The 15,756-nt window shown below is 45.3% G+C and overlaps 1 protein-coding gene across 1 annotated transcript in view; it reads right to left on the bottom strand.

Moving 5' to 3' along the window:
* The window catches only part of LOC144752027 (G-protein coupled receptor 83-like), a 101,874-nt gene extending 93,185 nt beyond the window's left edge, over window positions 1-8,689 (bottom strand). The window contains exon 1 of the mRNA XM_078639986.1: window positions 8,030-8,689. Coding sequence (XP_078496112.1) covers window positions 8,030-8,389 — 360 coding nt within the window. The 5' untranslated portion in view covers window positions 8,390-8,689. The remainder of the gene's footprint in view (window positions 1-8,029) is intronic.
* Between the last annotated feature and the right edge of the window lie 7,067 nt (window positions 8,690-15,756).

Raw genomic sequence — 15,756 nt, 5'->3', positions numbered from 1 at the left:
AGAACGATGTACTAAAGACATGCATCCACATCAGTGAAGAACCAGAGACAGAACGATGTACTCATGACATGCATCCACATCAGTGAAGAACCAGAGACAGAACGATGTACTCATGACATGCATCCACATCAGTGAAGAACCAGAGACAGAACGATGTACTCATGACATGCATCCACATCAGTGAAGAACCAGAGACAGAGCGATGTACTCATGACATGCATCCACATCAGTGAAGAACCAGAGACAGAACGATGTACTAAAGACATGCATCCACATCAGTGAAGAACCAGAGACAGAACGATGTACTAAAGACATGCATCCACATCAGTGAAGAACCAGAGACAGAACGGTGTACTCATGACATGCATCCACATCAGTGAAGAACCAGAGACAGAATGATGTACTAAAGACATGCATCCACATCAGTGAAGAACCAGAGACAGAAGGATGTACTCATGACATGCTTCCACATCAGTGAAGAACCAGAGACAGAACGATGTACTAAAGACATGCATCCACATCAGTGAAGAACCAGAGACAGAACGATGTACTCATGACATGCATCCACATCAGTGAAGAACCAGAGACAGAACGATGTACTCATGACATGCATCCACATCAGTGAAGAACCAGAGACAGAAGGATGTACTCATGACATGCATCCACATCAGTGAAGAACCAGAAACAGAAGGATGTACTCATGACATGCATCCACATCAGTGAAGAACCAGAGACAGAACGATGTACTCATGACATGCTTCCACATCAGTGAAGAACCAGAGACAGAACGATGTACTAAAGACATGCATCCACATCAGTGAAGAACCAGAGACAGAACGATGTACTCATGACATGCATCCACATCAGTGAAGAACCAGAGGCAGAAAGATGTACTAAAGACATGCATCCACATCAGTGAAGAACCAGAGACAGAACGATGTACTCATGACATGCATCCACATCAGTGAAGAACCAGAGACAGAACGATGTACTCATGACATGCATCCACATCAGTGAAGAACCAGAGACAGAACGATGTACTCATGACATGCATCCACGTCAGTGAAGAACCAGAGACAGAACGATGTACTCATGACATGAATCCACATCAGTGAAGAACCAGAGACAGAACGATGTACTAAAGACATGCATCCACATCAGTGAAGAACCAGAGACAGAACGATGTACTAAAGACATGCATCCACATCAGTGAAGAACCAGAGACAGAACGATGTACTAAAGACATGCATCCACATCAGTGAAGAACCAGAGACAGAACGATGTACTCATGACATGCATCCACATCAGTGAAGAACCAGAGACAGAAGGATGTACTCATGACATGCTTCCACATCAGTGAAGAACCAGAGACAGAACGATGTACTCATGACATGCATCCACATCAGTGAAGAACCAGAGACAGAACGATGTACTCATGACATGCATCCACATCAGTGAAGAACTAGAGACAGAACGTTGTACTCATGACATGCATCCACGTCAGTGAAAAACCAGAGACAGAAGGATGTACTCATGACATGCATCCACATCAGTGAAGAACCAGAGACAGAACGATGTACTCATGACATGCATCCACATCAGTGAAGAACCAGAGACAGAACGATGTACTAAAGACATGCATCCACATCAGTGAAGAACCAGAGACAGAACGATGTACTCATGACATGCATCCACATCAGTGAAGAACCAGAGACAGAACGATGTACTCATGACATGCATCCACATCAGTGAAGAACCAGAGACAGAACGATGTACTCATGACATGCATCCACATCAGTGAAGAACCAGAGACAGAGCGATGTACTCATGACATGCATCCACATCAGTGAAGAACCAGAGACAGAACGATGTACTAAAGACATGCATCCACATCAGTGAAGAACCAGAGACAGAACGATGTACTAAAGACATGCATCCACATCAGTGAAGAACCAGAGACAGAACGGTGTACTCATGACATGCATCCACATCAGTGAAGAACCAGAGACAGAATGATGTACTAAAGACATGCATCCACATCAGTGAAGAACCAGAGACAGAACGATGTACTAAAGACATGCATCCACATCAGTGAAGAACCAGAGACAGAACGATGTACTCATGACATGCATCCACATCAGTGAAGAACCAGAGACAGAACGATGTACTCATGACATGCATCCACATCAGTGAAGAACCAGAGACAGAACGATGTACTAAAGACATGCATCCACATCAGTGAAGAACCAGAGACAGAACGATGTACTCATGACATGCATCCACATCAGTGAAGAACCAGAGACAGAACGATGTACTAAAGACATGCATCCACATCAGTGAAGAACCAGAGACAGAACGATGTACTAAAGACATGCATCCACATCAGTGAAGAACCAGAGACAGAACGATGTACTCATGACATGCATCCACATCAGTGAAGAACCAGAGACAGAAGGATGTACTCATGACATGCTTCCACATCAGTGAAGAACCAGAGACAGAACGATGTACTCATGACATGCATCCACATCAGTGAAGAACCAGAGACAGAACGATGTACTCATGACATGCATCCACATCAGTGAAGAACTAGAGACAGAACGTTGTACTCATGACATGCATCCACGTCAGTGAAAAACCAGAGACAGAAGGATGTACTCATGACATGCATCCACATCAGTGAAGAACCAGAGACAGAACGATGTACTCATGACATGCATCCACATCAGTGAAGAACCAGAGACAGAACGATGTACTAAAGACATGCATCCACATCAGTGAAGAACCAGAGACAGAACGATGTACTCATGACATGCATCCACATCAGTGAAGAACCAGAGACAGAACGATGTACTCATGACATGCATCCACATCAGTGAAGAACCAGAGACAGAACGATGTACTCATGACATGCATCCACATCAGTGAAGAACCAGAGACAGAGCGATGTACTCATGACATGCATCCACATCAGTGAAGAACCAGAGACAGAACGATGTACTAAAGACATGCATCCACATCAGTGAAGAACCAGAGACAGAACGATGTACTAAAGACATGCATCCACATCAGTGAAGAACCAGAGACAGAACGGTGTACTCATGACATGCATCCACATCAGTGAAGAACCAGAGACAGAATGATGTACTAAAGACATGCATCCACATCAGTGAAGAACCAGAGACAGAACGATGTACTAAAGACATGCATCCACATCAGTGAAGAACCAGAGACAGAACGATGTACTCATGACATGCATCCACATCAGTGAAGAACCAGAGACAGAACGATGTACTCATGACATGCATCCACATCAGTGAAGAACCAGAGACAGAACGATGTACTAAAGACATGCATCCACATCAGTGAAGAACCAGAGACAGAACGATGTACTCATGACATGCATCCACATCAGTGAAGAACCAGAGACAGAACGATGTACTCATGACATGCATCCACATCAGTGAAGAACCAGAGACAGAACGATGTACTAAAGACATGCATCCACGTCAGTGAAGAACCAGAGACAGATCGATGTACTCATGACATGCATCCACATCAGTGAAGAACCAGAGACAGAACGATGTACTCATGACATGCATCCACATCAGTGAAGAACCAGAGACAGAACGATGTACTAAAGACATGCATCCACATCAGTAAAGAACCAGAGACAGAACGATGTACTCATGACATGCATCCACATCAGTGAAGAACCAGAGACAGAACGATGTACTCATGACATGCATCCACATCAGTGAAGAACCAAAGACAGAACGATGTACTCATGACATGCACCCACATCAGTGAAGAACCAGAGACAGAACGATGTACTAAAGACATGCATCCACATCAGTGAAGAACCAAAGACAGTACGATGTACTCATGACATGCATCCACATCAGTGAAGAACCAGAGACAGAACGATGTACTCATGACATGAATCCACATCAGTGAAGAACCAGCCACGGAACGATGTACTAAAGACATGCATTGAAAAATCAATGACATATATCGATGCGAGTGACGAAGAATTAGAGATGGAATGATGTATTAATGACATGCATCAACGTCAGTGAAGAACCACACAGGGAACGTTGTTCTAAAGACATCCATCCACGTCAGTGAAGAACCAGAGATGGAAGGATGATCTATAGACTTGCATCCACGTCAGTGAAGAGCCAGAGACAGAATGAAATATCAATTATATCATCCATGCGAATGAAGAACCAGAGACAGAAGGATGTACTAATGCCAATCATCCATGTCAGTGTAGAACCAGAGACAAATGATGTATCAGACACTTGCATCAACGTCAGTGAAGAACTAGAGTCAGAAACAGGCAGCAGAATCACTGTTAACCTGGGACACCACCAGGGACCTACAACCTCAAACGTACATTTTACTACAATACTGATGAATCTGCAAAACTTTGTCAATAATGTGGCCCGGGAATTAATTTTCAAACACAGCCATATAGAAATGGATTGAACCGAATTTAACTGAGAGAGAGAAGGAAAGAAATACATAAAGAGAGAGAGCGACACAAGATAGAAAAAAGGAAACACGGATCGAAAAGCAGAGGAAGAAGGGGAAGTGGAAGGAGTACTGAGGGTGACAGACAAGAGAAAGTCAAAGCGAGACATCCAAGACAAAAGGAAAGAGAAGTTCGTGAGAGTGGACAGTAAAGTGAGGAGAGAAATACTGAGAAGGAGAGAGAGAAAGCGTGAATGAAGGATACATAACAGGAAAAAGGGCAAGTAAAAACAGAGAAGGAGATCTCAGTGAGCATGATGATCACACGGTATTAAAGTCAAATTTAAGTACAAGAATTGTGCATTCTTGCTGAGATAAAAGGAGTATCTAAGTTTCCTTGAAGATCAGTGATAACAAAAATAAAGCACGCCTCGTGTACAACAGGTGTTCAGCGCCAGAAATATCGTAAACACACCACAAGTTCACTTGTTCACAAATAATTAACTATATTATTATTGGTAATAAAAAGTCGATTCCATCCACACTCCTGGGTTTACGTGACGTAGTTGGCAAAACTGGTGCACAAACAGCAACACACCCTGAATAGATTGGAATAATAGAAGCAAAGCTGTGCAGTTATTGGGGGATTAGGATGCAGGAAGCGGGTGATTTAATGTAGTAGGTGATGCTTTTTGAACATTTTTGAGATGCGGACAACAGAAGAATTAATGGAGTCTCCATTATCAGATAGAGGGGGCGGGGTGTGTGACTAGGTCTGGTGGCTTAGAGCACTAATGCGTCCACTGTAGGGGGCCTGTGTTTGACCGCATGGTCGCAGGTTAAAATCCCAGTGTGTTCACTCAGCCTTTCATCCTTCTAAGGTCGATAACATGAGTACCATTGAGTTAGATAACAATAAACAACAGTAATTCAGAACCAAGGTATCATTCTGCATGAATGTGCATTTACAAATATACATATTATGTTATGTTAATAATGAATGAATGATAGCTCCCTAAGTGTCTTACCAGAAGAAGAAGGTTATAAAAAGTACAAACTGTACATCTATTACTATGATGAGGAAGAGGGATGCAGAGGCCACCCTGGACATCTCCTATTAGATCAAGGGGGAGGCCGGGTAAGGCCTGGGTATGTCTTACTAGAATAACACAGAGACAGAGGACATTCTACACCTCTCTTACTCAGGTAAAGTGGGCGGGACATCTCTCACTAAGATGATCAGGGCAAAGGACATCTCTTAATAGGATAAAAGAGAGCTACAGAACTCCCTGGATATGGCTTACTAGGACAAAGGGGGCAGGAGGACACCCTGGATATGCCTTGCTTGGATAATGGGAAGGCAGTGGAAAGCCTGGGCCTCTGTTACTAGAACAAAAGTAGCTAGAGGACTCTCTGGACATCTTTTACTAGGACACCTATTGATTTTGACGCTGCCCCCTATTTACAAGGGGAGCGTAAATAGGAGGCAGCGCCAACATTAAGACCAGGGAAAACCTGGTCTTCAGTTGGCATAATGAGGAGAAATACTTTACTTCTCCTCATTATTGCGTTTACCGTGTGTGCTGCCTTATGCACCACACATGGAAAAAAGCAAAAAGCCTTGGATGATTTATGTACAGGAAGGTGGCCCTTTCTGCACAAAAACAGTCCTTAAAAAAATGACATTTTGCTACTTCCATGTGCGCTGCATTAAGCAGCACACATAGAAGTGACAAAATGGTATTATAGGATTGTCTATGTTTAGGAAGGGACACCTTCCTACACATAAACTATCCTCCCCTGCATGCAGACACCCTTGCACTATGGTACAAGGGTGCCTGCGTTGAATGGGTAAAGACCTTTGTACATCAGGTGCATAGTTTCAGTGCTGAAAGTTGCGGTGATAACTGAGTCTGGGCAATGAGTCTGTGGAATGTCCACTCAATGAGTGAATGCTGAGTGCCCTGATATCATTCAGCACCAGCGTAAGGACAGAAGACATTTAGAAAAAGCTGAAACTCCAGGCACAGCACTGATGAGGTCTTGCATGCGCAATCTGGGTACAATATTCAAGTCAGACTAGAACTTGGAATATCCCTCACCATCAGGGACGGTTTAAGGCATGGGCAAAGTGGGCTCTGGCTCAGGGCCCCTGTATTTCAGGGACCCCCTGATTGAGGCAGCTCTGTTCTGCAGAGAGTCTTGCCCTTGTGGCCGTGAATAATTATCAAGCAGATTGTTTTAAATACTGTTTTCCTTCCATGTATTTTTGATGTGGTTGATGTGTGAGAGTCTAGCACAAACATTTTGCAGAGAAATGTTGTGTTTGTGTTTAATGCAATATCCATAAAGTTTCTTTTAGATCAAACAGGACCTCACATATGAGAAATAGGAGGGCTTCAGAGGGAATAGTTGCAGCAATAATACACATCTGTATCCCTGAATATTAGATGTAAACAAATTTTTAATTTGGATGAGTGTGCCTTTGCACTGTCAGTGAGCAGGCTAAAGAGTGCATGAACGAGCTGAAACTACATCATAAGTTCACAGCGACAGGGGCCCCCAAAATACGTTTGCCCCAGCAGGGGCGGCTCTAGGCGGGAAACAACCTTTACAACGCAATTTTTACAATGCACTACCATTACAACGAAACTTGTACAACGCACCATCCATTACATCGCATGCCATTACAACGCAACCATTACAACACATGACACTACAACGCATACCACTACAACGCATACCACTACAACGCAGTCATTACAACGCATACCATTACAACACATAAGATTACAACGCATAGTACCCTTACACTATCCAACACTTACCCTACTGTTGCACCCCCCTGGAGTTAGAATAGTAATGTTTACCCCTACACTATCCAACACTTACCCTACTGTTGCACCCCCCTGGAGTTAGAATAGTAATTTTTACCCCTACACTATCCAATACTTACCATACATGCAATGTAATGTTATGCGTTGTAATGGTATGCGTTGTATAGGTAGTATGCGTTGTAATGGAATGCGCTGTAAAGGTAGTTTTTAAAAATTCATCGTAATGGCATGTGTTGTAATGGAATGCGTTGTAATGGATGTTGCGTTGTAAAGGTATACGTTGTAAAAGTATGCGTTGTAACGTCATACATCCCTCTAGGATCAGGGCGGCCCTGGGCAGGGAGCGTAGGTATGGGGCCCCGGAAGAGGGGGTCCGGGCGGGGCGGAGCCCCCCTGGAGGTCAGGAAGGTATTTTAATAAAACGTTAAAGTGGAACAGAGCCGGAACAAATCCCTGGCAGGGGCCGCCACGCAAAAAAGTATCGATCCTCAGAGCATTATTATATTTAGGATTTATATTGGCGTGGCGGCCCCTGGGGTTTGGCGGCCCTGTGCAGGTGCACAGCTTGCACATGCATAAGGCCGCCTCCGGCCCCAGGGCCCCCAAATTCCTTTAAGATGTCCCTGCTCATCACGTTAGTGCTAACACTGGTAAATGGCTCACACAGACAAAGAGTGAACATATGGCACGGAGGAGGGGGCACAGAGCAGCCTTACCAGGGTGAAAGGAGTGTTCAGCAGAGTGATCATGATGTCGGCTATGGCCAGGTTGACGATGAAGAGGCTGGTGGCCGAGTGCATGCGCTTGTTCTTGATGACCACGTGACAGACCAGGAGGTTCCCGAAGAGGGAGATGAGGATGATGACGGAGTAGGCCACGATGAGCAGCGCCTTGACGGTCGAGCTCTGGGACTCGGCCTCATACTTGCTGTTCTCAAAGTCCCCGAGGTTGTCGAAGAAGGAAGAGATGTTGGAGTCCTCGTAGAGGCCAAAGAGGAAGTCAGTGCCGTTCGCCTCCTTCGTGCGCCGGAAGGACTTTGAAGCGTAAGGGAGCGAGAACCAGGCGTGCCGGGTCATCCTTAGAAGAAAGCTAACCTCAGCATCAACTGCCAGGAAGAAGACTCAGAGCACTTGGCAACTACTCATAGCGCTAATGTTTGCTGGAATCGGATGATTTATGTGAGCTGCTTCCAATTTTAATCCGCAATTTTAAAACAGAGGTGGAGTTTCAACACCTATTAAAAGATATACAGTTGTGTATGCGAGAGGTTTCCGGTCCAGTGAGCTTGCTTCGTTTTTGTTATGTGTTCATGTAACTCTAACAAGTGCCGAAAAAGCACTTTTCTACAGTTCGCAGTAACGGATTGCAACTTTACTAGTCTGGTGCGCCAGCTTAGCTTGAACATTTGGAAATGTTCTTCATGAGGGAATCCTGCTTTCTTTTTTATTTTGTAGAGTATCGTGTGTGCTTCGAAAAGGGCTTCTATGTGGTATAGAACTGCCAGCGCACTGCAAACTTTGAAACAATAGTGTCAACTGAATGTCTTGCTTCACAAAAACTCAGTGAATGAGGTACAGCATCTCAGATCGACCATGTCAGAGCTGGACTCGGAGCACTGTCCCCAGTCATAAGGCACGGCAGCTCTGTCCGGAGCGCGCGCCTGTAGTTGTCTTAGGTCCCGAAGAAGAGCAGCTCTGTCCAGAATATACTCAGGGAGTTGTCTTCGGTCCTGAAGCAGAACAGTTCTCTCCGGAATGTTCTCTGAAACTCTCCTATTTGCTAATGAAGAGCAGCTCTGCCCAGAATGATCACTTGAGCTGCCTGCGATCCTGAAGCAGCTCTGTCCGGAATGTTTACTGGAGAAGTGCTGGAGCAGTGTTCTGTCCGGCGTGTGCACAGGGTGCTGTCACCGGGAACAGAGCCAGATCAGTTTAGCCCCGAGCGTGCAATGCTATCAGTTTTCTCTGTGCTAAAGTATATCAGATGTACCCGTCAGAGCCTTTCACTAGATTCCGTCCGCAGTGCTGAAGTGCGGCAGCTCTGTCCGGAGTTTGCTGCCAGCCGTCCTCGGTGCTGGAGTATAGAGGGACCGGCAGTTTCAGGGCCCTGTGAATCACCTTGTCCCCGAAGCCGGAACAGCAGGGCAGCTCTGTCCAGCTATGTGTGAGCCAGGCGCTGTCCTGTAGAACCAGGGCTTTGAAGTGGAAGGGGTGCTCGGTACTGCACAGTTTCGGTCCTTCACGGGGGAGCGATCTGAGCTCTTTCTAAAACTGTCAGAGACTCACACGGGAGCTGCCATCTGTACTGAAGTATATCAGCTGTTCCTGACAGCACCGGAGCCTTGCTCAAGGAGCTGTGCACATCTGCTCCCGAGGGTGCCGGGGCTGTGCACGGAGAGCTGTCCACGGGACTGAAGTATATCAGCTTTTCCTGTCAGTGTCTCAGCTTTGCACGGAGAGCTCTCCAAGTTCATTAGGTATATCAGCGGTTCCTGCCAGCGCCGCAGCCTTGCACGCAGAGCTGTCCACGGTACTGAAGTACATCAGCTGTTCTTACCAGCGTCGCAGCCTTGCACGGAGAGCTGTCCACGGTACTGAAGTATATCAGCTGTTCTTCCAGAGTCTCAGCCTTGCATGGAGAGCTGTCCACGGTACTGAAGTATATCAGCTGTTCCTGCCAGTGTCTCAGCCTTGCACCGTGAGCTGTCCAAAGTATTGCAGTGTATCTTATGTTCCTGTGAGTGTCAAAGCCTTGCAGGGGACCTGCGCACAGTACTATATAAACTCCTACTGACAGCGTAATAGTCGTGAATAGTGAACTGTCCTCGACTCTGAAATATAACAACTGTTGGTGACAATCACTGAATCGTCCACAGGGAGCTGTGCACAGTCGTATCACCACCAGCCTTGCTCGGGGTCGGTCCTGGGCACTAAAGTGTCTCAGCTGTTCCTGACTGTGTCGAAATCCAGCATTGGGAGTTCTTCTCGGAACTGCAGTGTCTCAGCGGATCCTGAGAGTGTCAAAGCCTTGCACGGGGAGCTGTGCACAGCAGTATGTCAGCTCTCCCTAGCAGTATCGAAGTCTTGCACTGGGAGCTGTGCACAGCAGTGTACAAGCTGTTGCTGACAATGACAGCCTCTACGTCAGCTCCTCGGTGCTGAAGCGTATTAGTTCTGCCTCGGTGCCCCGGGAGCTGTCCTTGTGCTGAATGCCTTCAGCTCCGAGCGCTTGTACCAGAGCCTCGCACTGGGAGCTGCTCTGAGGACCAATCCTGGTTATATTGTGCACACTCCTCTGACGATGGGGGTGGGTCTTGGCGACCACGACCAATAGGAGGCAGACAGGCTTCGCGGGAGGCAAGTATCAGCTTCATTCAGCCCAGCACGGCTGCTGATGTATTGCTTCTACGAGGGAAGGTGGGATGTGGGGGGAGATGTGGGGTCCCCAGCGCGGAAAGAAATGGAAGAGATGGTCAGAAACCAGGCTCACCCAACCACGAGAACTTTCCTTACCTTCCGCTATCTCGAAATGTATAATCCTTTGTTTTTGTCACCTAGTCCACATAAATATTTTTATAATGCATACTGAAAAGGGCTCGCACAAAACGACGCATTTAGAAGTCGTTTTAGTTTTTCAATTTCTTTTTTAGCTTCTGCTTTAAAATCTTTGTACTGGAAATGTGTATTGACGTCTGTTGTTAGGATATTTACGTTTCCTTTTACATACATGTCTGCAGATTATTTTGAAGATTTATTTCTATTTAATTTTTTGTATTCCTTGCTCTCATTGGGGCCATAATTCTGCCAAAAATGAAATTTACACGGTGCAATCGCACGACCCGCTTGAGGAAGATGGTTTCTGCAGTGACATCGGTAAAGATATTCAAATAAACTGTGATTGAGAAATTATTCTGCGAAATGATAGAATAAAAACATACATTTTTATTTCGGTTTTGAAAATCATACAGATGTATAGGGCTTTTAAAGGATTGTTGAACCTGAGAAACAGCTGAAAACCGCAATAATATATTAAGAAAAAACAAATTATAAGTCGTCTACAATACTGTGCTGAAGAAACTACGGGGCTTATTTAGAAGCCCCGTGCGCCGTCGGTACGTTACTTTTCCCCATATTAAAAGTGACGCACCGACGGGCGTTAGAGGCTTGTAAATATGCCTCCACACGTTTATTCTAACATCCGCTGTTAGTTTTATAGAGGTAATTAAACAAAAAAATCCTCCTCCTGGAAGCTTTCCTCAAGGAGCGCCAGAATGAGCACTGATGAGGAAACGTTGAGGCGCATCTGCCACTGGGGCAACCTACGAAGAGAAGGGTCTTGGGTCGCTCTCTAACCCTTGTACTCGGTATAAAGCCTTTGACCTGGCCGTGTATAGAGATCTGAGGGTAAATAAAGTAATCGTGGGGCTGGTAGGGTGATCAGATCACTGACACTATCTGGTCACTTTTGCTATAATTGTGCCCCAGATAGGACATAAAATACCCCTAACCAATGGATGATTAGCAAAATATCGCCACAGTAAATCACTGATATCAGCGAAGCTGCTAGTGATAAACGATGCTGCTGCTTTGTGGCTACAATCACCTCAACAGCAACCCTGTTTTGTATTGGTTTCAATACAGTGATGCACAGACTGCAGCAAACATGAACCTCTCAGTCATACAAAAAGTAAGGCAGCCATCGCCATACTAGTCTACCCCTCTTATGTGAGAGGGTGAGCATAGTTGGCAGAGCTGTAAACCAAATGGAAGAAATCCAAACTCATCGAGGACCAGTGCACACTGAGGCCTCATTTACAAGGTCATTCTGCCGCTGGTGCATCACTTTTTTTGACGCTCTGGTGGTGCAGAGTGCCAGCCCATATTTACAAAGTCACAAAAAGTCACCCTGCGTGACTTTTCATGGCCTTGTAAATATGGGACCCTTTCAAGCATTACTCTGTATGAAGGGGGTGTTCCATGGGTGTTGCTGTGGTTGTTCCCATGCAACATCCATGGAACCTCACGCATTCCCAGATTTACTAAGTTTCCTAAACCTGGGAATGTGCCAGAATCCTATGCCGCCCCAGGAGAGGCATAGGAGTGGGGCAACAAGGAGAAATACTTTTATTTCACCTCGTTTTTTGCTTCTTTCTATGTGTGCTGCATTTTTCTGCACACATGGAAAGAGCAAATTGCCTTGTATGATGGTTTAAGTGCAGGAAGGTGTCCCTTCCTGAACATAAACAATCATCTCTGCAACACAGACACAGTTGCTCCATGGCACAAGAGTTTCTACATTGGCACACAGCTGCTGTTAGTGCACTGGTGCACGGGAGGAGAGTAATGTGCCTTATCTTATAGATACAGCACATTCCTGCCCTTTTATTTTGACACACAACAGCACAGCAGGAAGACTTGCTATGGTGCTGTGTGTCAAAATATAGTAAAGGAGGCCCTTAAGGTCCAACTTCAAGAATGTAAAAAGCCACTCTGAGGCACTTTCTTCAGCCTTACCTGCCGTGAGGGGAACGGCCAGCTTTCGGTAACTTTCCCGCCGTGAGGGGAACGGCTTCAGCGGGACCAGACTGCACCCGAGGGACCACATCCCCCAGCAGCCCGGCACACCGGCGCTCCCGTGACGCTCCTGCTGCGCCTGCAGGCGCTATAACAGCGCAGAACATCTCCCGCCTCGCAGGACGCTCGTGGGAGTGCGCCGGGCTAAGCCCGGGCAAAGGGCAGGCAGTCTGTGGCAGTCCGGGCATAACGAGGCAGGGCTGGGCAACCCCCCTTGGCTGTTTGGACTAAGACAATTCAGTAAGTTGAAAGCGATTTTAATATTTGACTTTTACTCATTGTAAATATAGTGTCCACACGCCTCTGGTGCCACGTAGTACCCAAACATATCTTTTGCTCCTCGAGTCCAATTGCCTGTCCCCCGCTCACAATTCTACAAGCTTGTTTTAGAAAGGTCCAAACATAAATCAACCATGGATAATTATTTAGTAAAGGTTGTGAACAAAATTAACACTGACCGCAGAAAGTCGTTAGGCCGAGAAAACCCCCTAGACTTACCTTCTGCATTACCTGTAGTCAGTAATGATTTATCCGTGGTCGTTAATGGAGACCCTGATGTTATACCAATGGAAATACCAGCTGATCCAGTTCCGAAACAGGATCCCCCTGAACCATCTGAAACACCTGATGCCACTACGCCACGGCGTTCCCCGGCCTTGCGAACTGTGAGGGCTTGTAGAAAAGTACAATCCAAGTGCGGGGGAATTTATAACAAAAGGAAAGTTGAACCTACACCCATTAGCAACACCGGCGACAAAGAGACTATGATTAAGAACTGCACGGCTAATTCTAATTCTGAACAACTTGAGTTATTGGTTAGCATTATAGAGGGGAAGTTTGAAACAATTGTTAAACCACTCGTAGACAAACTAGACCTTCTGTCAGCTGATGTGTGCAGATTGGGCAGACTACTGGATGCGCACATCGGCAAGAATGATAGCTCCAGGGTCAGAGAGAAGGGGGTAATATCTAATGACAATGCCCCGAAGCCACTTGATGAGAGGTCAAGCTTAAATAAAGTAGCTACAGCTGGTCCACCAGCGGATTGTAGGACTGTGCGTGATATAGCCCGCAGCCACCCGATGAGAGGTTGAACTTAAATAAAGTAGTTACAGCTGGTTTGCCAGGGGGCAGTAGGTCTGCACAGATAACATCAGCACCAGCAAGTATGTTTGGGGGATCTGTGCCTAAGAAAAGTAGTTTTATCAATCTTCCACCAGACTGTGCTCCTTATGTTGTTGTTCTAACCAATGTCCCGCCTCTTGAAAGGAGTCAGTCATTCATCTCACAAACCCCCCAGGAGTCACATGATTCGCTTAAGAACAAAACGGTTTCATGGTTGCACAGGCAATGTGGCTTCCCAACCAATTACTCGGACCAAATACTAAGAACAAGAAGAGTTAATTGGATTGGGAACTCAAGAAAGTCCTGTAGGGGGAATGTGTTATTGTTAATTTTAAATACCCTCAGCACGCTGCAACTGTCCTGCTCAGAGCAGCCTCCCTAACCCCGAATGAGAACGATGTACTTGTACGCCCTCTGGGATATTTTTATAATCATCTCAGTAAGATGCCCCATGTCACCAATGGAGGTACACCTTTTACTTCCAACCAAGGTGCATTATTTGAGGTACCATTACAGAATAGATACCAAGCATTGAGCTTTCTGGACCAAAATGATTGACATCCAAAGGTCACTTCACAGCTTAGCTTACCCCTTAATGTCCAAAGAATTCACCTAGGTGGGCCTGGTATAGATCTGGGGGAAACCAAGGATCCCACTTTTATAGTGCTTGATAGTGGTCTGGTATCTGACCCGGTTATTGAGAGGGGAACGATTAATCTACAAATAGGAAAAGCTGAGGCCTCTAATGTTGGTCCAATCGAGGTTGATGTTAACCTCATTGTTGACCAAGATGAACCCAATAATCGTACTATTGGGGGAACCTCTATTGTGAGTTGTAACATAGCTGGCTGGGCTTCGAAAAAGAATAATTTGGGATGGGAGAACATGATCAGGTCTTATGATATTTTATGTCTTCAAGAAACGTGGTGTGTTACAAAACCTAGTTTTGAAGAGTACGCATGTTACAGTTTAGAAGCTGTAGAGTCAAGACATGGGAGAGCTAAAGGAGGTTTAATTTTCCTCCTATCTGTGGACCTGACACTGAAAGTAGTAAAACATGTAACAGTTGGAAATCATTCCCAAATCTTATGGGTACAATTGAAAGAAGGTACAGAGGTGCTTTTAATTAATTTCTATAACAATATTTTTAATAATTCATGGCACAATGTTATAGATGAATTGGAAAGTGCCCTCATGAAGCTAGTAGCAGAAGCAAAAAGTATTTTTACTTACATTTGGTTAGGCGATTTTAATTCTTCAACTTGCCCCCTATCTCTTTCTAGGGCTTGTGGGATGCAAAAGAATAGTGGCGAAAATACACCCCACTTCCCACATAATGTCTACGGGGAGGCAATTAATGGTATTATGTCAGTTTATGATTTAGAGTTAGTTCAGCCTGATAAAGATGCTAGTGGCCAAACTATCCCCACCTACATTGGGAGAAACACTAATTCCTACATTGATCATATTATGGTCTCAGCTAGCTTAGCTCCTTACTGTTTGGCAGCGGTTATTGAGGTACCTAATCTAAGTGATCATAACTGCCTAGCTATGAAAATAGAAAATTGGAACTGTAGGAATCAGCGGACATTGAGAACCCTAGATAATATCGAGCCCCCAGACCAAATAGGACCAGAATAAGGTGGAAAGTGGAAAAATCTGCTACACTTGTGCCTATTATTATATCCAGAACTTTGGCAGATATTAATGTCATTTTGACAATAAGAAGTGGGCCTGTTTCAATT

This window comes from Lissotriton helveticus, chromosome 4_2 (assembly GCF_964261635.1).
Source record: "Lissotriton helveticus chromosome 4_2, aLisHel1.1, whole genome shotgun sequence".
Taxonomy (NCBI): domain Eukaryota; kingdom Metazoa; phylum Chordata; class Amphibia; order Caudata; family Salamandridae; genus Lissotriton; species Lissotriton helveticus.
Note: the sequence above shows the minus strand (reverse complement) of the source record. Positions and strands in the feature narration are given on the sequence as shown.